Source organism: Salvelinus sp. IW2-2015, linkage group LG27 (assembly GCF_002910315.2).
Source record: "Salvelinus sp. IW2-2015 linkage group LG27, ASM291031v2, whole genome shotgun sequence".
Classification (NCBI taxonomy): Eukaryota; Metazoa; Chordata; class Actinopteri; order Salmoniformes; family Salmonidae; genus Salvelinus; species Salvelinus sp. IW2-2015.
This window is the reverse complement of record NC_036867.1, coordinates 10,478,932-10,499,476: the sequence shown is the minus strand read 5'-3', so window position 1 is coordinate 10,499,476 and position 20,545 is coordinate 10,478,932. Positions and strand designations below refer to the sequence as shown.

General features: G+C 45.3%; 2 protein-coding genes and 1 long non-coding RNA gene across 3 annotated transcripts; 1 reads left to right on the top strand and 2 right to left on the bottom strand.

The window, feature by feature from the left end:
* Positions 1-2,992: 2,992 nt before the first annotated feature.
* LOC111953430 (kelch repeat and BTB domain-containing protein 2) lies at positions 2,993-9,147 on the bottom strand. The gene is made up of 4 exons (XM_023972683.2): positions 8,902-9,147; positions 5,625-5,790; positions 5,119-5,352; positions 2,993-4,843 (listed from the first exon to the last, which is right to left on the bottom strand). Exons 1-4 carry the CDS (start codon positions 9,072-9,074, stop codon positions 3,515-3,517), a joined length of 1,902 nt encoding a protein of 633 aa, XP_023828451.1. The 5' UTR covers positions 9,075-9,147; the 3' UTR covers positions 2,993-3,514.
* Positions 9,148-9,242: 95 nt separating this feature from the next.
* LOC111953158 (uncharacterized) lies at positions 9,243-13,411 on the bottom strand. Its single transcript, XR_002875827.2, has 3 exons — positions 12,778-13,411; positions 9,541-9,780; positions 9,243-9,458 (listed from the first exon to the last, which is right to left on the bottom strand). It is a non-coding gene; the product is annotated as an uncharacterized lncRNA (long non-coding RNA).
* A 1,656-nt stretch (positions 13,412-15,067) lies between these two features.
* LOC111953259 (bucky ball-like) lies at positions 15,068-19,391 on the top strand. The gene is made up of 8 exons (XM_023972416.2): positions 15,068-15,248; positions 15,646-15,825; positions 16,082-16,278; positions 16,368-17,132; positions 17,262-18,009; positions 18,434-18,529; positions 18,797-18,913; positions 19,072-19,391. Exons 1-8 carry the CDS (start codon positions 15,242-15,244, stop codon positions 19,113-19,115), a joined length of 2,154 nt encoding a protein of 717 aa, XP_023828184.1. The 5' UTR covers positions 15,068-15,241; the 3' UTR covers positions 19,116-19,391.
* Positions 19,392-20,545: the final 1,154 nt, after the last annotated feature.

The following is a 20,545-nucleotide window of genomic DNA, read 5'->3' as shown; positions in this document are numbered from 1 at the left end:
GCTCCAGCATGGAGGACAGATCGACAAGGGCAGATGAGAGGAATAGCCACTTGTGCTAAACAGACCGGCAGAAATATCCTCAGAGCCCATGCTCAGAGCCTCAGACACTTCAGATTTCAGTGTGTTTTTCTCTGTGTGGTGGAAGACCTTTTGTGTTTTATCCAATGCCAGTGTTTTGCTCTAACTGTATTCCAACAAGGTGTATACTGTATATACTGACAGTGTGAAACCAGTGCATCGCTGGCTGGAAGCTGTGTTACTGTAAATAAGATGCTGGGTCAGAGCAAGTTATTCTCAGTTTACTGGACAGGACAGACAACCTATGGGGGTGTCCCAAATGGAACCCTTACCATAGTGCACTACTTTTGACCGGTCCCTGGTCAAAAGTAGTGCACTATAAAGAGAAGAGGGTGCCATTTGGAACATATACTGTTTGTCATTCCTTCAGGTTAAGAAAAATGCTTTTTATCTTTTTCCTCATTATGTCCGCACTATACATGTAATAGTGAACTTTTATAAAGATAGTTGGAGTATGGGATAAAATGAATTTATTAGTTGTATATAGTTTGTTGGACTTGTACAAATAATAGTGATGACACGACTGGAACCAATCTCTACCTGATCTATGGCTCACTATCGTGCATCTGAAATGGCACCCTATTCCCTATATAGGTCACTACTTTTGACTAAGGCCCTTTAAACCTATTCCGTAGAAAGTGCACTACTAAAACTAGTGCTGTACATAGGGAATTGGTTGCACCTATACATAGGAAAGATTATATTTCTATGTACTCTCTTAGCCTATACTTGTTACTTTGAGATGATTACAGTACTTTCTCCCCAACTGTTTGTATTGAAGTTGTTGGATTAGTTTAACATTTAGGCACAGATCCATATTTAGGAAATAAGTGTGTATATATATTTATCTTTGAGATCTGGGACTGTATCCACTAAAAGTCGGAGTAAGAGTGCCGATCTAGGATCCCATATAACCTTATCAATTACGGCCAAACAGGTCCTAAATCAGCACTCGTTCGCAGACGTTTAGACATGGGCACAGGTCCCGTTTTTAAACTGTAATAATGACAGCTTTGCTGTCTGAACTTTGGACCATCATCTCTTTGATTTCCTGTCTTGACTTTTAAACTAAAATCTGAGTCATTCGTATTGCCTGTATGCTTCATTTGTTGCTGTTGAACTCTGAAATGTACTTTAAGTATGCAAAGAAAATTTAATCTGACATATTTAGGGTTTTGAAAATGTGAAGTTAATTTATGCTGCATTAAATATGAAAAAAACAGATGGAAATCAGCCTCATCTTTACTGCTTCCGTACCTAAAAGTGCTTCCCATAAGCTTACAGGAAAAATACTACCTACAAAACGTAACAAGATATGAAAAAAGTATCTCTGTAAGCTTCTGTTAGAGCGAGATATTCATGGTCTGGTCTGTTCATACTGTATGTAGGTCAGCCAAACAAAAGACCGTAGAGGGAGGGGGTGTAGCAGGCGCAGGGTCTACCGGACAAAAACAGGCTGCAGCCACGTGCCTCAGTTCAATAACATCACACGCGAACCCAGGGACCTCACGGATGACTTTCAGATTATCAGCTCAAAAGCTATGGAGGGGGAGGAGGCAGAGCGATGTTTGTTTGGCTTCAGCAGCTGTATGGAATAGGTTGCCATCTGGGAATCAACCAGCTCCAGTTATAGCTATTCAGAGGTGGTACGGACAGGGCTTCTGTGGATGCCTTTGTCAGGCAACGAATGGGGAAAAACTATTTTAAGCAGGCATAATAAGTACCTAGGTTGTATGACTAACTGAACATGTAAATAGGCTAAATCTGTAATTGTGAGCAGACTGGATTGAAAGGTAAACACATTGTGACATGTTTAAAACAAAACCAAGCCTGCTTCATCAACCCATGTGAAAATAACAAGCCATTTTTTTCGAGAACGTTTTGGTATGTTTTTTAATAAATTAACGTTCATTCAAAATACAGTGCCAAAGGAACATGATGCAGCCAAACATGCTAGTAAGGTTTGTCATGAAGCACCTGTGCTCATGTTTAAGGTAGGAATCATGAAGCAGCTCCGTCCGCTCCTTCCCTCCTATACCACCCTCCAGTCGGTCTCCACTACCGCTAGTGGTTGCCTGGACAATTTCCATAGCAACAGCACTGGGCCAGCCCTCCTTCTCAGACCCAATCAGCAGCAAGATTCCTCAGTATTTCACTCAAGAAAATAATCTGATGGGGGGGTGGATACCTAAACACAATCACACTACAGTAATGTCTGATATTAACTTTAAAAAAATACTAATACAAAATAGAACCTGGTTGTTTTCCCCACACTAAAACAGTTTATTTTTTAAACATATGAAAAATATATATTTTTATAATTATATATATTTCAGCAGCTTAGGGAAAGAAAAAAAAATGCATGAGCCCAAAAATCTATAGTTGACGAGAGTATTGAGAGAGTGAAGGAGGCGTGTGTTGTTGCAGAGACCCGCGCTTGTCAAAAATAAGAGCCGGCATAGATCCTCCCATCACGACGATATGGCGGTTGGTTAGGGTGAGCTCCGTTCTGTAAACCGCTGGCTGGCTCTGTGGAAGACCTGTGTCCAGAGAGATTGACTAAGGATGCCTCCCAAATGGAACCCTATATAGGACGCTACTTTTGGCAAGAGCTCCAGTGCCAGCTCAACAAGCCTATGGTGGCCCTTTGCACCCTGGTCAAAAGTAGGGCCCAATGTAGGGAGTCGGGTGCCATTTGGGACACAGCCTAAGAGACAGGCAGGCTAGAGTGGTGTTAGTGTGAGCAGGGGACTAGAGGAGTGAGGGGAGAGGCAGGGGGTTGCGTGTCTGGAACAGAGGTGAAGAAAAAAAACGGGTAGAGTGACTGGACCTGCAGTCACCACCTAGAACCCCTTCTCTCCCATAACCCCCCCCCCCCCTAACACTTGGCCCTGTATGTTCCTATACTATGAGCATCCCAAATGGCACCGTATTACCCATTTAGTGCACTACTTAGGGAATAGGGTACCATATGGCTGGGACACAGGCCATGTGTCCCTAGGAGAGATGGATGTGGGTTTACAACAGTGGTGAGAGAAAGAGGTGGAGACCAGGAGGATTTTGGTACAGTTATTCCAAGGAGCTTTTCGCCAGTAAGTGCATCATCACAAATCAGTCGACTTTCAATTATCACATTGTAGAAACAGTATAACAGACTTGAAGTTGCAACGGACAAAAGAAAAAACAAATCTACTTTTTTTCCATATTACTTTTTCGTTTCTCTCCTATATTTTCAATGTCTGAGGCTTTGTATAAGCTTGTTTGTCAGCAACAGCCAGCCGGCAGAATAGCCTTGTAGCGCTCAGATCCCTTTGGAACAGACAGACATCAAACCTACCCCTCTGGCATTCAGGTCCATCCCTCGACACGTCACACCCAGAGTTCAGAGGGCAATTCAGGGACTCAGTTTGGGGGCAGAGAGGAGGAAGGTTAAGAGCTATATGTGAGGGAGGGAGACCATCTCTCCGTCCACCTCAAACTCCTCGGCCCCGTCGGGGGAAAACAGGTAGGTGGGTGGTTTCCACGGGGATTCTTCCAGACAGGATGGGTATAGCTTCCCCACAGCGCAGCGGAAGTCCTTCCCCAGGTCCCAGAGCACGCGCTCAGACACGGGCTGCTTGAGGTACCAGCGGTCCAGCTCCAGGTCGTACTGGTAGATGGCGTACTTGGCGCGCTCGTTCATGTGAGTCTCCCGCATGAAGATGCACAGAGAGCCAAGGAGCACCACGGCCCGCACACACGGGTCCGAGTAGCGCTTGGCAGGGATGTTGGCGGCCAGGCGCCACTCGTTCTTGCCGACGTCGTAGATCTCCACGGTGACGGAGGAGCCGTCGATGGTGCTGGTGGGCATGCGGACGCCCGAGTTGGAGACAACGTGGAGCCCCCCGATATAGAAGATGAGGTCACCGAAGGTGGCAGCGGAGGCGAAGCAGCGACTTGTCTTCCTCATGGCCATCTCTACCCAGGTGTCAGCGCGAGGGAAGTAGCAGTACATGAGGTCATGGGTCATCACGTAGATACAGTCGTGGGCTGCTACGGACGTGGTCCAGTTCCAGGCGCAAGGGAGGGGGCTCATCATAGCCCACTCGTCTTTCTCACAGTCATAGCGTTCTACGGTACGTTTATTCAGCTCCCCGCCTACGTTGTCCCCCCCGATGGCGTAAATGTAACCCTCGCAGTAGACCAGAGAGGGCTTGATGCGGGCACACAGCATGGGCGTCTTAGGCACCCAGGCATTCTGCTGGGCGTCAAACCAGAAGAAGCTATCCACCGATCGGAACACTGCCTGTTGCTTGCCACCGCTCTTCCCGTGGTTGGCGATCGAGTTCTTCAGCGGGATTTGCCCGCCGGCGATGAACACGTCGTTGTCGGGTGTGACGAGCGTCCCAACCTTCTGGAGGTAGCCCGGCGGGTTGCTGAGCTTGTAGACCTTCTCGGCTTGCGGGCTGTAACACACCACCGTGTGGTTGGGGCCTGTCATCACCTGACCCATGTCAGACGGCCACTCTGACGTGGCCTCTATGAAGATGAGCATCTCCTCCTTGGTCATACCAAGGCGGGGTTTGAAGAACTTGGGCATGGACTTGTAGAGGCCCTGCACTACGACAGACTTGTCGTTAGGCGGTAGGCCCTGGAACCAGGCGCGCTGAGTCACCTCGGAGAGAGCGTCGATGCGGATCTGGCTGAGAACTGAGGACAGGTACTGGGACCTAGCCTCCATGTTATACTCCAGCCACAGCATGGCAGCCTCCCTCACCGTCTCCTCCTAAGAGAAAAGAGAATATTTAAACATCAAACATACCTATGGTGTTGTCACAATGTAGTATCAGTTTTACAAGCAGTCATTTTGTGTAGCCAGAAGCCGTATTCTTATCCCCAAGGGGTAACTTGCTTTACAGCTCAGGGATAAGAAATACACAGAACCAACATTAAGACAGAGTTGTTGTTTTTTTATATGAAAAAGTATACATACCGGTAGGAATATTTCTAAGTACGTAGAAAGTACATTAGGTACGTATAACCAGAGAAGTGTGTACCCACCTTCTCCACGTTGAGGTTGTCTGAGCACAGCACGTCGACCAGCAGCTCGTGGGACAGCTGTAGGAAGGCCTCCTGACGGTAGACCACGGGGAACTTGTGTTCCACCATGCGCTTGGCGCTCTGCTTCAGCTCCACACAAGAGAACAGATCCCCGATGCTCAGCATCCGGACACAGTTATCTGCATGGATCTTCTTCACCAGGTAGTCCCTGCACTGCAGTAGCACATCCTCTACCTAGACAGGTAGGGGGTGTATTATAGAGAAATAGCTACTGCTTGAAAATCATCAAGATCAACATTGCGATTATATTACTAAGACTCAATCACTCAATTAGGCACATACACCCACTCATTCATTCAGTAATGGCCACTGATCAGAAATAGGAGGGTCAGTGATGTGACGAGTCCCGTGAAGACAGGACACGTCTACCTCTGTAGATCAGATCAGTAGAGTAATGTTGAGACCCAGATGAGTGGGGGGGGGGGAATAGGAGACTGGTACCACACCTGTAGGAAGCAGGCGGTCTCATAGAGTGGCTCCACAGTGCTGTCATTGATAGCCAGGTTGCCTGTATAGGCGTAGGTGATGATGATCTGGAGAGTGGCAGGGTCCACGTTCTTCAGGTGAACATTAGTCTGTTTACTCTCAGACAACCCACTCATAAACATTGCCCTGGAGAGAGAGAACAAAGGGATCAGCACTCAGTCAGCTCATCATTAAAATGTTGTTCATTTCAAAATTGTTGACGTCAGCTATTTCACATCTTCATTAAAAGCAGTAGTTTGCTGCTATGGGCAAAGTAAAGCATTTATATTGTGACAGACACTGAGCGTGACATATTAGACAATCTACAACAGGGTTTCTCAAACTTGGTCCTGGGGCCCCCTCTGGGTCCATGCGTTGGTTTTTGCCCTAGCACTACACAGCTATATTCAAATAACCAACGTATCATCAAGCTTTGGTTATTTGAATCAGCTGTGTAGTGCTAGGGGGGGGGAAACGAGGGAGGCCTAGGACGAGTTTAGGATTGATCTACAACATCCGTTTATCTGACTGGGGATCCAGCATAAAACAGTCAGAGGTAGGTAACAAACAGACTCCCAACAACCCCAGTTGGACTTCTCAGGCACTAGACCCAGTGACCAGACCACAGCATGCTTCCTCTGCGCTGTGGCTCAACCACACCACCCCCAGCCAGCTTGTCATACCCCGCCCTTCTCTCAGTCTCTCCCTCTCCCCCCCAGGCCATCCTGACACCCACACAGCTGTCTGTGACACTGCCTTTCGCCTTAAAAAAAACAATATGTCACCAAAACCTGTGAGTTTGTGCTGCTTACAGCAGGACCTGGACCTGCCAGGGCCCTGGGCTGGATATTACACAACCTTGCAAGCATCCTCTGTGTCACTAGCTTACCCCTCTCGCATGCCCCCCCCCCCTCCCCAACCCAGCTCTGTTTTCCTGCGTGACAAGGGTTCCCTTACTAATATAAGTACGCCAGAGCCCCCCCCCCCCCCGGGCCCCTTTAACTGCAGCAAGGAGGGTAAAGGGAGGAGAGCCAGAGAGTGCCAAGAAAGAGAGAAGGGACACCTCCTGGGGGGGAGCCAGAATGCGGCATGAGCAAGAGAATGGATACCTCTGTGAACCCAAGTGGGAAACTGCTTTGCATGTTGTCACCGGATAACGAGTGGTGTGCGTGGGAATCAGTGAGAACGAATAGGTGGGTGTGAGGAGAGCAGCCAGTAAATGTGTCTGCTGGATCTTTACTAGGAACGTCTGTGTTCAAAAGACTAGGCTACATAAGCTCTTGTCATATGTGTGTGTGTATATATATATATATATATATATATATATATATATATATATATATATAGTACCAGTCAAAAGTTTGGCATTTCTTTATTTGTACTATTTTCTACACTGTATAATAATAGTGAAGACATCTAACATATGGAATCATGTAGTAACCAAAAGTGTTATTTTAGATTCTTCAAAGTAGCCACCCTTTGCCTTGATGACAGCTTTGCACACTTGTTATTCTCTCAACCAGCTTAATCTGGAATGCTTTTCCAGCAGTCTTGAAAGAGAACCCACATATGCTGAGCACTTGTTGGCTGCTTTTCCTTCACTCTGCAGTCCAACTCATCCCAAACCATCTCAATTGGGTTGAGGTCAGGTGATTGTGGAGGCCAGGTCATCTGATGCAGCACTCCATCACTCTCCTTCTTGATCAAATAGCCCATACACAGCCTGGAGTTGTGTTGGGTCATTGTCCTGTTGAAATTAAATTATAGTCCCACTGAGCGCAAACCAGATGGGATGGCGTATCGCTGCAGAATGCTGCTGGTTAAGTGTGCCTTGAATTTGAAATAAATCACAGACAGTGTCAGAAGCTAAGCACCCCCACACCACCTCCTCCATGCTTCATGGTGGGAACTACACGTGGAGATCATCCGTTCACCTACTCTGCATCTCAAAGACACAGCGGTTGTAACCAAAAATCTCAAATTTTGAGTCGGACCAAAATGACAGATTTCCACCAGTCTATTGTCCACTGCTCGCGTTTCTTGGCCCAAGCAAGTCTTCTTATTGCTGTCCTTTAGTAGTGGTTTCTTAAAAGCAATTTGACCATTAAGGCCTGATTCACGCAGTCTCTTACCTAGAGGTCGACCGATTAAATCGGCATGGCCGATTAATTAGGGCCGATTTCAAGTTGTCATAACAATTGGTAATTGGCCTTTTTGGACGCCGATTACATTGCAATCCATGAGGAAACTTGGTGGCAGGCTGACCACCTGTTGCGCGAGTGCAGCGTCAAAAGGACCTTGTGGCTGCAATGAGCCATGGTAATGTACTAGCTAGCATTAAACTTATCTTATAAAAAAAAAAATCTACACATAGTTTATGATATTACTAGGTTAACTAGCTTGTCCTGCGTTGCATATAAATCAATGTGGTGTCTGGGGTTGCCCAGTCATCATCTCCACTGCAGTGCTGCACTTCAGCTATGTAATGTTGTGCTTCTAAATGAGCCCCCTGGGCCTACCTTCTCTTGGGCCACACTCAAATTGAGTCATTCTACTACCACTAAATAGTGATTAATAACTGACAAACAGAGAAGTAGGATGACATTTAAGGGACAAACGGTAACACATCTCTATATTTCATAATAAAACAAACACTATTTGACCACGGCTGTGTCCCAAATGGCACCCTATGGTGCCTGGTCAAAAGTACGGCAATATAAGAGGGAATAGGGTACCATTTGAAATGCATCCAGGGAGAACATGGTACGGGTAGCCTAATCCTAAGAGTGTCAGACTAATGCTTGTCATGTTTCCAACATAGGTGAATACTGGAAAGCAAAATGTAGACCTAAATCAACCATTTCACAGTTCCATCTCCCCAACACACACATGCTACAGTAAGCCCAGGAGTGTGTCGCAAATGGCACCTTGTTCCTTATGTAGTAAGAAGTGCACTATATAGGGAATAGGGTTCCATTTCAGACACAGCCCAGGAGTGACTTAATGGGTTCCCAAACAGGCTTGCTCAGGCAGGTCGAGGTCTACATCATAGTCACAAGCTGCTGAACTGTAGTACTTGTACGTAACATTCTGCTGAACAGAACAGTCCAGAACACGCCACAGTGACTCACCTGAAATAGCAGCTACATGTGACCAAGACCATCTTGTGACAGTACAGTGCACTACTAGGGCCTGTGGTGCACTCCAAAAGTAGTGCACTCCGCAGGTAACAGCGGCCAGCGAACGGCGTTAACTCACCTGAAATAGGAGCTACATGTGGCCAGGACCATCTTGTGACATGGGAACTCGTTGTCCTCCACCAGCAGCACCACGTCAGTCAGTAACTTCTGCTCATAGAAGAAGTTGAGCTGCTCCAGCAGGGAGACCGCGTAGTCCATGTTAACTGGCCTGCGCTCACTGAGATCCGACATGGTTGCATCCCATGAATCGCGCCCCAGTTTCAGCAGTTCAAGCAGCCGGTAAAAGAACCGGGCTCCAAAACCAAATGGGGGGGGGGGGGGGCAAAAAACCCAAAAAAAACGAGCAACCCCCACTCGTTGGGGAGACTCATGTTGGGAGGCAAGCAAGGGGGTTGGATTAAAACAAACCCGGGGGGGGGGGGGTGAGAGATAAAATCAAAGTGACGACAGGGTACAGAGACCCCTCTGCTTTGTGACACCACCGTTGGCTGATGTCGGCAGGGCAGAACAGAGCAGGGGTGTTGACCAAAACAATACGCTGTGTCCCAGGACCAGGATAAAGAGGACCTCTGCAGCAAAAAAACTAAAGCAGCAACTCCTCCTCCTCCTGTTCCCCTGTTATGGAAGAGAAGACAGGATGATCAAAATCAGGTTGGTTCCCCTCCTAGTGTTAATTAAGAGTGGCGCAGGAAGTTACCCTCCAACTGGGCTCTCTCTGTCTAAGTCCTTGGTGTGGTCTCTAGAGCCCAAAACCAGTCAGTGCTGGTGCTTCAATGTCAGCTGTGTTTGTTCTTCGTTACTCTGTATAGCCCAGATAGACCCGTCTCTCTCAGAGCAGACAAGACAGGCAGGCACAGGGGACTGGATGGAGGTAGTGGGGACAGGAGATGCAGACTGGATGTGGTGGTGATAGTGATGCAGCTAAATCAGTGCTGGGCTGAAACACAGAATAGAACAAATCAATAAAACCACTTTCCATAGATCAGATCAGGCCCAGGACACAGAAAACAGGGCTGTTCCCTATGTAGAGCCCTTAACCAGGGGCCCATGAGAAGCTGTTCAAAAGTAGTGCACTATGTAGGGGATAGGATGCATCAAACAAACAGCCTATAACAGTCCAGGGGAGGGATACAGGACAGATACAGACAACATGTTGTTCCCGACATTTCTGTGTATAAATACTTCTGGTTAACATTATATTGATCTCCTCACTTAAGACATTTTCCAGGGATACGCTACAGAACATTAAGTGCATAGCAGGCCTAATACTGCATTGAATAACAGAGAATCTGCTTTTCAGGCAGACAGTCTCCTCCTCATCCCCCTCTCCACCATTCTCCTCACTCCCTGCCTGTCAGATCAGCCCACATCCCCAATCCCTTCCACATGAGAAAAATGCATTGTCAACAATCTGGTCTCCCCTGGCAGGTCCCCCCCCCCCTCCATCCATCACTGGCGCCGCTTGGAGAGAATCATTGCACTCACTGACAGCCAGACAGACTGCTATGTGCCTGTGTCTGTCAAGCAATTAAAATGGGAGAGACCCTGATAAAACCAACAGTCAGATTAATTTGTTGGTAACAGGGCACTACATAAAACGTCTACTTAAAAATCAAGACACAGAGAACATGCTTTTGGCAGTGGCTTCAGAGCTGTAAGCTACCACCACTCATTGAGTGTGTCCCAAATGACACCCTATTCCCTACATAAGACTCTGGTCAAAAGTAGTGCACTATGGGTCCAGGTCAAACGTAATCCACTAAATAAGGAATATGGTTCCATTTGGGACCCATCCATAGTCATATCCTGGATGACTTCAGCCTCCATCTCTGGCATGCTGCCATGCTATCAAGGCAATCCATCCCATTGGCTTAAAGTGGTGTAGCCTACACCATATGCAGTCCTACCAACGCCAAACTAAGGGCAATTGGTGACAGAAATAGCAATTTCGTCAGGTAAACCACATGGGTGGCCACATGTGAAAGGCAAAAGATTATCAGGCCTTCGATAAGCGAAGTAGTTGAATTGCAACCGTTGTTATTGGTTATTTCTCCACTCTGGGACATGGTTGGAGTTTAGTCATTAAGAACATGGCCACAGCAGTCTGTTAAATAACCCTTTTCCACCCACGCGTTGATGATATGTCAATGCATGGACAAATTGGCTATCTAGCTACCTACGTCAATCTTGAAAGGCAACAGTGTGAAGTAAGCATTCTTCTAAGATCAACTAATTAACATGGACCTGTACATACAGTCCCGAGCTGGCAACATTGGTGACCACACACCAAAACACTGTACTACTACTACTAGGCTGATGACATTAGCCATCTCACTTCACTTGCCAATGGGCGAGTTATTTTTAATGGCCCAGTGCCCCAGGTGGGCAGAGGTCACACATTTTAGACCATTCCATTGGTCCTTAGAGTTTCTATGGTACTTAAATATACTTTTTAGCCAGGAGTTCTGAAAGTAGCACTCACGAGCCAAAAGTGATCCCTGATAAATTGCGTACTAAACCACAAGTGTGTAGATATTTGAACCACGTCATTGCTCTCGCTCTGCTGTGTGTGCATCTTACTTTATGTCACTTAAATGGCGAGGGGCTGAAGCTCATTGGCAACAAGTCGAATTGCTAGGGGCTGGCTCACATAGGTGAAAAATAGAGCAGCACAGCTTCTAGAAAAACAGTTGCTTTCAAATTAGGGATTCCGTGGCTAATTGAAGACAGACAGTAGTTTCGGAGCATGTGTTTAAGTGAAACCTACCACCTGGTGCACCAGCCATGCAAAACGAACTGGCCCAATGATTTGTGATTTTATGCTCTCCTCACAACATGGGACATAAAGCTGGTTAACCTAAATATGACTTACTTTCGCCTGCGTACTGAAAATAAATGTTATTGTAGGTAGCTAATTGCCTGACTATTGTTAGCCAACTAGCTAGTGGTTGGTTAGCAAACTCATCTAGCTAACAGGTGCCATCTGTAACCTATAGAGAGCAATAGTAATGGCGTCTTTTTGTAGGCACTAACTCTGCCATGGCTGATTGGCCAAAGCTTAAGGGGAAATAGGATTTTGGGATAATGACCGAAAATAAGTTGTGGTAAACACAGGCTTAGGAGATATTATACAATTTATTATATAAGAACCTTCATCAGATTACGTGGTGAATTTTGAAGCATTCATGTAATCAAACATAAGAACATAACGATTTCCTAATTCATAAAGGTCATGTTAACTGACTGATATTATATCATAGAACAAAACGTATAAGAACTCCTAAGCCTGTGTTAACCTCAGACCTTATTTTCGACGTTTATGCCAAAACCCCATTAATATCCCCCATAGGAATGGCTGAACTTAAGAGGTAACTCATTTCCGGTTTTTAGGACTACAAGATGACAATCTCTATTGACTTTAGAGCGCTGAAAAATCTTAACGGTTACCAAATTATTTGTGGGAGTTGTTCTATAAAACTGGCCAATAATTAAAATGCCTAGCCAGCTAGTAGTTATGTGACTAGCATTAGCTATGTTAACTAACTGTATTACATGACATCCTTACTGCTAGGCCACATTACGTTACGGTCACTAAGTATATATTTAAAAAAAAAAAAAAAAAAAAAGCTAGAAGTTGATTGGCTAACCTGGTGACTAATTCCATGGTGATAATTCAAATTCAAACACTTAGCTAAATTAGTTCAACTGGTTAGCTAGTCAATGTTATCAAGCTACAGTAGCTACGTTACCGTTACTTTGTCGGTGTTAGCTAGCTAAACATTCTAGCTAGGTTAGCAAGCTAGCGTTAGTTGGCTAGGTTACTGCCCAATTCTCAAGCTAGCTACTTCCCAGACCCCCCCATCCAAAACATGGATAAGCAAGCCAGGCCTTCAGTGGATGTGGTGACTGATGACAGACTAGTTAGCTTACTCACCTTTCTTCTTTTTGAACCATTTATCCCAAATTAGACTTGAAAGCTTGATTGCCGGATCCCACAAAGTCTAATCGCTGCAACTATTAGCTAGTGTCTACGGTTATGTTAGCTTGATCATACATCAACAAAGGCGGCAGTTGCTCGTCCCTTCCGGGTACTTCTTGCCCGGACTCGGGAATTAACGTTACACCCACACATATATCCTGCCAACCAAATTATTCAGCTAGCTAACTACAGTGATGAGGTAGGTCCGTATAGTTTCCAGCAGTCTCATAGACCTAGCTAAGCAAGCAGGTAAATAACAATATCCAACGTAAGCAAGCAACGTAGCCCTAGCTAGGAAGGGTTAGCATTTGCTAAGCTCGTTAGCTAGGTTTTAGACGTCGGCGTTAACTAGTCTGAGCTGGCTAACAAGCAACCGTTACATTACTAGAATGAGCTAGCTATGCATGTATGTATGGCTGTTAAGATATTAAACAAACATATTTCCTCACACTAGCTAATTTAAGGCGATATGCAATACTCGATGCCGACCGGTCTTTTCTTGCTATTACAGAAAGTATCTAGCTCCGGAAGCCGAAATTACACAATTAAGGCCGCGAGAGGCAACCAGCAAGAAACCTTTCTCGACAACGCAGGCGCCGCGCAAGACAACAGGGGCCAAATGAGGATACTGGGCACGCGCCCAAAAACAGTCTCGGAGCATTATATTAATGCTCCGGGCATGCCCCGGGTGTACCGGGTTAGCGTTGATTGTATTCGATTTGGAACCGGGCATGAGCCAGGTGTCCTGTGCGGGCGACGGCAAAGTCGGCTTAAAACAACAGTGACATAGGTTAAAGAGGCAGTGCAGTTAAAAATGTGTTTTCCTGGTTTATTTTTTTAATGATATATCCACACTATGAGGTCGATAACACTGAATTTGTGAAAATTATGATAATGAAATGTTTGTGTTAGAGGGAAAAAAATGCCTGGAATTTCATGTAGGTGGGATGGACCTTTTGGCCCACATCATGGGTCACAATATGATCTGATTATAATAGACCAGTGACTGTTCATCTGGGTAAAATCAAATGTTTGTCACGTTTGCAGAATACCTTAACATGAAATGCTTACTTTACAAGCCCTTAACCAAAAACTGCTGATTTTTTTAAAGTAAGTAAGAAAAAAATATATTTACACACAGTGCATTCAGAAAGTACTCAGACCCCTTGACCTTTTCCACATTTTGTTACTTTACAGCCTTATTCTAAAATTGCTTAAACAGATGTAAAAAATATATACTCAAATATCACATTTACATATTTACATGGAGGGCGAGGGAGAGCTTTGTACGTGTCTCTGTGTGTTTGGAGTAAAGGTGGTCTAGAGTTTTTTGTATGACATTCTGGTAGAAATGAGGTAAAACGGATTCAAGTTTTCCTGTATTAAAGTCCCCGGCCACGAGGAGCGCCACTTCTGGGTGAGCATTATCTTGTTTGCTTATGGCCTTATACAGCTAGTTTAGTGTGGTCTTAGTACTTGCATCAGTTTGTGGTGGTAAATAGACATCTACGAAAAATATAGATGTAAACCCTCTTGGTAAATAAGGGGATGGGCTCTAGACCAACCTATCAGCCAATCGGGGCTCTGTATGTAAATATCTTCACATTTGTTTCCTAACACCCATGCGATCAGACTGAGCATTTCAAGGGCCAAAGGAGGCTCAGGGAAATAAATTATAAAAATATATATTTTTGAGTTATTTTCGTTCAAGAAACACACAGTGATTTATTTGACATAAAGTGATGATTTAAAAATACAATCACAAAGACTGCATGGGGGCTTTAAGCACTTGGATTAATGACTAAGATTTGGGCTTTTCACATGCACAATTAATTGCTTTTGATAAAACCGCTTTATCTGCCTCCTCAATTAAAACTAGTTTGAAGATTCGAACATATATTCTATGTAAAAGAGATGAATGTTTATGAACGATGCACCATGCTGCATTGTTGACAATATGACCAAGCAGCGCAATTGCCGTTCGATTTGAGCACGGCACGCCTCCCTCACCACCTTCGCCAGGTCACGTGACGGGCCATAGCCGGGTTCAACTCGGGGCAACTTAATCGAATCCCCTCAGACCATCTTCAAATGTCTCTCCAAGGCAAATGGCGCCATCTTCTGGAATAAAATCTCGGTGAAATGTACATTTTATTTTAAATTAGGAGCACAGGTGTAATCTATAAAACTGATTGAACGGTTAGGACGGTAGATATCCGTAGCTCAAACTATTGAAGATTAGATTTTAGTATAGTTCTGCAAGAGTCTACCAAGTAAAATTACTCAGTTGGATGCTCTTTTGATTGTGTGATACAGTGAAGGGAAAAAAGTGTTTCCAATTTGTAGTGGTAACATTGTGAAGTAGGCCTCATCTAGTTTCCAGCGCTCTCATTTTGATAATCGTTGGATACATCAGAAAATGGACGGTAGGCCAATCAAATTTCCCTTGGCCTAGTCTATTTACCTGTTAAATGTTCTCAAAGTTTAAATATGGATATAAGTCTGTCACTGTAGCCTGGTCCTATATCTGTTACTACTCTTGCCAACTCCATTGTTGTCATTGTTTTGCCTGGAAACCCAACGTTGAATTGCGTAGAATTCTACGTCGTGCAGAAATTAGCGTTTGAATCAGGAAAGTTGCCGTCGGGTTTCCAGGCAAGTCCATATCTCTAGACAAAATGTGTCTGGCACTAGGCTACTATGAGTGTGCACCAATTATTTGTTATTCTGAAGTTCTCTGAATGAACTGATATGATCTAAAACGTTTTATTTTATTCACACTGATTATTCATAACATAATGGAATGACAATGATTATATACAGAAGGGAGCAAACACCCACAGTCGATGGAAAGCGGTCAGCCTAACCAGCGGCAGGTTAATCACCCAAGGCCCTTCTTCTATGTTCAGCCGGCTTCTCAACCTTACGACAACATGTATCATCATCACAATCAGTGGCATAATATGAATAACCCATACAACCACTATGGCTTTCCTGGTTCCGGTAGGCCTACCTTTCATGTTTCTTTGTTTGAGTTCCAAATCAAATGGCACCCTATTTCCTATGTAGTGCACTGCTTTGGACGTGGACCCTTTAGCACGCTTTTAAGGGAAAAACTTCAATTTGGGACGTACAGTTTTTCTCAAACCATAAGTTGAGTGGGTTATGGATTATTAGTGACTTAGTCAATGATTTTCTTGGATGCAAATATTGCTGCATGGTCATATTGTCTTTTTTAAAAAGCTTATGTTTTCCGCAGGAGTTTATCCATTTGGACGTCCTAGTCCATACATGTCCGCATACCCATACATGCAGTATCCTGGTGGATATGTTGTCCCACACACGCCACACATGCATCCAGTTGATTACAGACGCATGTATGAACCACCTCATTTTCATCTACCTCCTGTGCATGACCCCATGTTCCGCCAACAACAGCAGCAACCACACCATCATGTATGTATTCTTGTGCAACTTGTGCACAGATGAATAAGGCTATTTTATATATTCTCTCATTCATTAATTCTTTAATTCACCACCACCAGGATCACACCCAGAGAGAGGTGGTCTGTTCTGAGGCTCAGACGGACCCGAGTGATGCGCTAAACAAGCTCATAGAATGTCTGGACAAACTCCGGGCCAACGAGATGCAGGGTTCTGAGAAAGAGCTGGATTCCGGTGTCGTTTCCCAGTCTTCTGGAATATTCTCGCCAGACGGGGAAAGGAAATCTTGTAAGGTGGTGGGAGACATACACAGTGGTCATGGAGCCTCATGTGGTAAGTTGGAAGGCAGCCAATTGCAGTCGTCGTTTCCGATGGGCAGGTTGTTCAGCGTCGGTAATTCCACGGCGGCAGTCTATGACGGTGAGTCAAGCCGACGGCTGGGTCAGGAGGGCTGGGCTGTAGACTCTGACGAAGACCCCCCATTGGACAGCTCATCTATTCATGAGGAGAACCTGGACCCGCAGCAACATGCGGAGGAGTCTCTTCATTGCTGTTCTTTGGAAAATCTTTGCCTCCCGTCTGCTGTCTCGCAGTCAGAAGACAGCCCCAGACCTGAAAACATAGACAACGAGGCAGAGGATGGCACCAATCCATATGGTACCAGTTCCACTGAGGGATCTAGGTGGCAGGGCCACTGCTCCAACCTGCTCTCCACACAGTCACTACCATCCCCCTTAGCCTCTGACTGGCAAGCCTTAGAGGACACTAAATGTGGGGAAGAAACATTTGATGTTCCAGATAGGAAAGGTCTGTCTAAACTGGATGTTGACCTTTCCTACCAGATCCTCCATCTGCCCTTTGACAAGGTAACTTTTTACTATAATTTTAATTGAGTTTTCTTTTTGATTCTGCAGTGTTTTGTTGAGACCTTGTAAGAGTTTCATTGTATTCTCTATATTATGACAAACTTTTTAATTGGATTTAATTTGGACAAGGTCCTGACAGCTGGAGCTCTGCAGAAGGACTGCTCTGCCAGCTCCAGCTCTGCTCTGCTGTGTGGAGGCCTCCAGGCTTCCCTGTCCTCCAGCCAGCTCACTAACACCTCCTCCCCAGCCCGTCACCACTACTACTCCTACTACTGCCCCCCACAGACAGCCCACGGAAGGCTCAGCGTCCTCAGTCCCTCCCTGGATGAGCTCTCGTCCCGAGAGGAGATGTTCTCCACCGACCTGGAGGACATGGATCGATTTCCCAGAAGCTCCGTCTACGCAGGGAGGAGGTTCCCTGCGGAGGTCGAGCACCCCAGAGAGCCAGGGGTCAAGAAAGTCTGTCCTAAGTCCAAGAAGCTCTTGTGCGCCTGCTGTGGCTCGAGCCTGTTGAAAGGAGGGGCGAGCAGGGTTAAAGTTCATCACAGCCCAAGGGTGTACGCCGATGATGAGGCGGGGGATTCCGATGAAGTTGTTGAGCAGGAACAACAGTCTGCAATGACGTGTGATGAGAGCGCGCACCCCACTAGGGTGGTCGTGCAGAAGCACTCTGTCCCCAAGAAACACCAGCCTCTACACATCCAACAGCATCCCAAACCCAGCTGTAAGAGAGGCCAGTGTAGAGAGGCTGTCGGACCAGAAGAGCAGCAGGAGGAACCAGCGATGGTGCTGGTGGGAGCAGAGCTGGAGTATTATGAAGGCCATGTGGTGGAAGGTGGGCAGGATGCAGGGGATAAGGAACACAGGACATGCAAAGGTAAGTATTCTTCGTAAAAATATATTCACTAGAACGGGCATAGAACCTCCGACCGTTGCAATTTGATTAGTAAACTAATGGGTTCACTCTAATGGCCCCAAGTATGCCCATTAGGGCATCATTGACTTAAATATGGACTCCCATTGAAATAGGAACATCGCACTAGTCATGCATTATTGGGGCCAGAGTTGGCTGATTTTGATTTCCCTATATGTAACCGATGTGCAATGGCTAGCTAGTTTGCGGGGTGTGCGCTAATAGTGTTTCAATCGGTGACGTGTTTTGTGGAGCGATGGGTAACGATGCTTCGAGGGTGGCTGTTGTCGATGTGTGCAGAGGGTCCCTGGTTCGAGCCCAGGTAGGGGCGAGGAGAGGGAAGGAAGCTATACTGTTATACACTAAACCATAGATATGCTTTCTCTAGATGGAGTATGCAGAGAGGGCATTGAGACTTCAGAACTGGGTAGGCGGGAGAGAGGTACGGCCAAGCCCAGACGAAAACCACACGCCTCACTGCAAGGTAATATAAACAATCCCGATCAATAGATTTGAATGGATATTCTTTAGCTGTCCTAAGTACCTGCAGCATTGACCTGGGGCCATGTGTCAATAATCTGAGTAGGAGTGCTGATCTATGATCAGGTCCCCCCCGTCCATGTAACCTTCTTCGTTGTGATCCAAAATGCAAAACAGACACTAAATCAGCACCCAAACGCCTGACACGTATGACTTCAGATGTGTTTTCTATGAATGTGAGAGCGTAATGTTCAGGTCTGGTTGTTTTCAGAAAGACTGGCATTGAGGAAAGCTCTGTGGAAGCCATTGGTGTACCAGAGAGTGCGAGATGAGGAAAACGACAATGATGACGAGGAAGAGGAGCCACCACGATGTCGCAGGGGAAAAGGTCATATTTTTTTTCTTTAGTCTTCTGCTGTTTCACTATTGGCAATACTTGGACTGCATCCTAAATGGAACCTCATTCCCTTTTACAGTGCACTAAGACCTTGCTGTGTGTTATGTTGGTGTATGAATCCTTTTCTAATTTTCTTCTGCTTCTTCCAGGGTCCACCAAGAGAGGAGACAAGATGTTAATGTCACACCATTGATCAAATAAAATGGCACAGAAAAAGAGCACTTAGTAGATTGCACAATATAGATGGACACTTTTTTTGGGATGATAAACAAGGAGACTTGGTTAAAGTCTCCTTAGCTAATAAATTACACTTTCAGGAGGTCTATAGACACAGCCTGTTAGCTAGCACTGTACTGTATTTTTGGGGGTAAAATACCTACTTATTCACCAGCACAGGGTTGGTGGCTTTGAAATGTTGATTTGCTTGACCAGTGTGTGCATTATTAAAATGAATTTCATTGTACCCTAACCTGGCTGTGGTTTATTACACCTGTTAGTAAGTGTTCATATGGTTTGGAATTATAAAAAATGTTACGCAAGAAAACAAAAGAACTTAATTAATGGCAAATATTAGAATACTTGACATGTAGGATTTTGTCAGTTGGCCATAGCATTTGTGAAGTGAAGTTGCTGACAGTCTTATTTAGGCTATGATTGACAATGACAGTTATTGCTTTCAATTACTGACGTGCAAGCTAGTTCTCGTTAGCTGTAAACATTTACTGGTAATGATGCAAGTGAAAACAACGGGCGAGATAGTTTTGCATGGCCTGGGTCATGCAAAAGGAACTTGCCCAATGAGCGCCATCAAATATTTATAAAGCCGTTCTTACATCAGCTGATATCTCAAAGTGCTGTACAGAAACCCAGCCTAAACCCCCAAACAGCAAGCAATGCAGGTGTAGAAGCAAACTCACTAGAAAGGCCAGAACCTAGGAAGTGAAAGAGATTTGCGTCAGTTCAAATCTGGTATCAGGACAAAATGTGATTCAGAGTCACCGAATATACTTTAAGTATTTTAATTAAACTCAAGCGATAAATGGTAAATGCAATTTTTGTATATACGGGTACGCTATATGACCACGCAGGGTAAAACAGAGAACTCTGGAATGTGCTCAAACAAGAGTTTTTATACTATGACAGCTTTAGTTCCAACCCGTCCGTTGGCCTATCACAGTAGAGGCTGAGCGCGGTTTAAACTTTGCTCAGCCTATCGCTGGCACTCAGACTGGTCCCAGTCCCTTGGTGCTCTCATCTGTACGCATCTGGTCGTTGCGTAGATTAGATCCGTCTTGTGTCTCCCCCCAGATCCTACACTCAAACAGTTCCTTATTTGGTATTGTCCAGTGTCCTACCCCCCCTGGTTGGCCTAGAGATATTGACCACAGCTTTTGCATCAAGGCACTCTATGTTGCTCAATCTTTACACACATACACACACACACATCTGCATTGTTTATGTGTGTGTGTGTGTGTAACAAAACAATATTCATCTTCAAACAATATGGTAGCGGGCTATAGTACATAAACATAAATCCTAACAGAAGAAACCTAGAGAGGAACCAGGCTATGAGGGGTGGCCAGTCGTCTTCTGGCTGTGCCAGGTGGAGATTATAACAGAACA

What these genes read in the sequence shown, in the direction of transcription:
- LOC111953430 (XM_023972683.2), bottom strand. Translation starts at nt 9,074, where the DNA reads ATGTCGGATCTCAGTGAGCGCAGGCCAGTTAACATGGACTACGCGGTC. An exon ending in ACATGTAGCTCCTATTTCAG is followed by an intron (nt 5,791 to 8,901) that starts GTGAGTTAACGC and finishes CTCTCTCTCCAG; the next exon opens with GGCAATGTTTATGAGTGGGT. An exon ending in AGACCGCCTGCTTCCTACAG is followed by an intron (nt 5,353 to 5,624) that starts GTGTGGTACCAG and finishes CTACCTGTCTAG; the next exon opens with GTAGAGGATGTGCTACTGCA.
- LOC111953259 (XM_023972416.2), top strand. An exon ending in CTATGGCTTTCCTGGTTCCG is followed by an intron (nt 15,826 to 16,081) that starts GTAGGCCTACCT and finishes TGTTTTCCGCAG; the next exon opens with GAGTTTATCCATTTGGACGT. An exon ending in ACGATGTCGCAGGGGAAAAG is followed by an intron (nt 18,914 to 19,071) that starts GTCATATTTTTT and finishes TGCTTCTTCCAG; the next exon opens with GGTCCACCAAGAGAGGAGAC.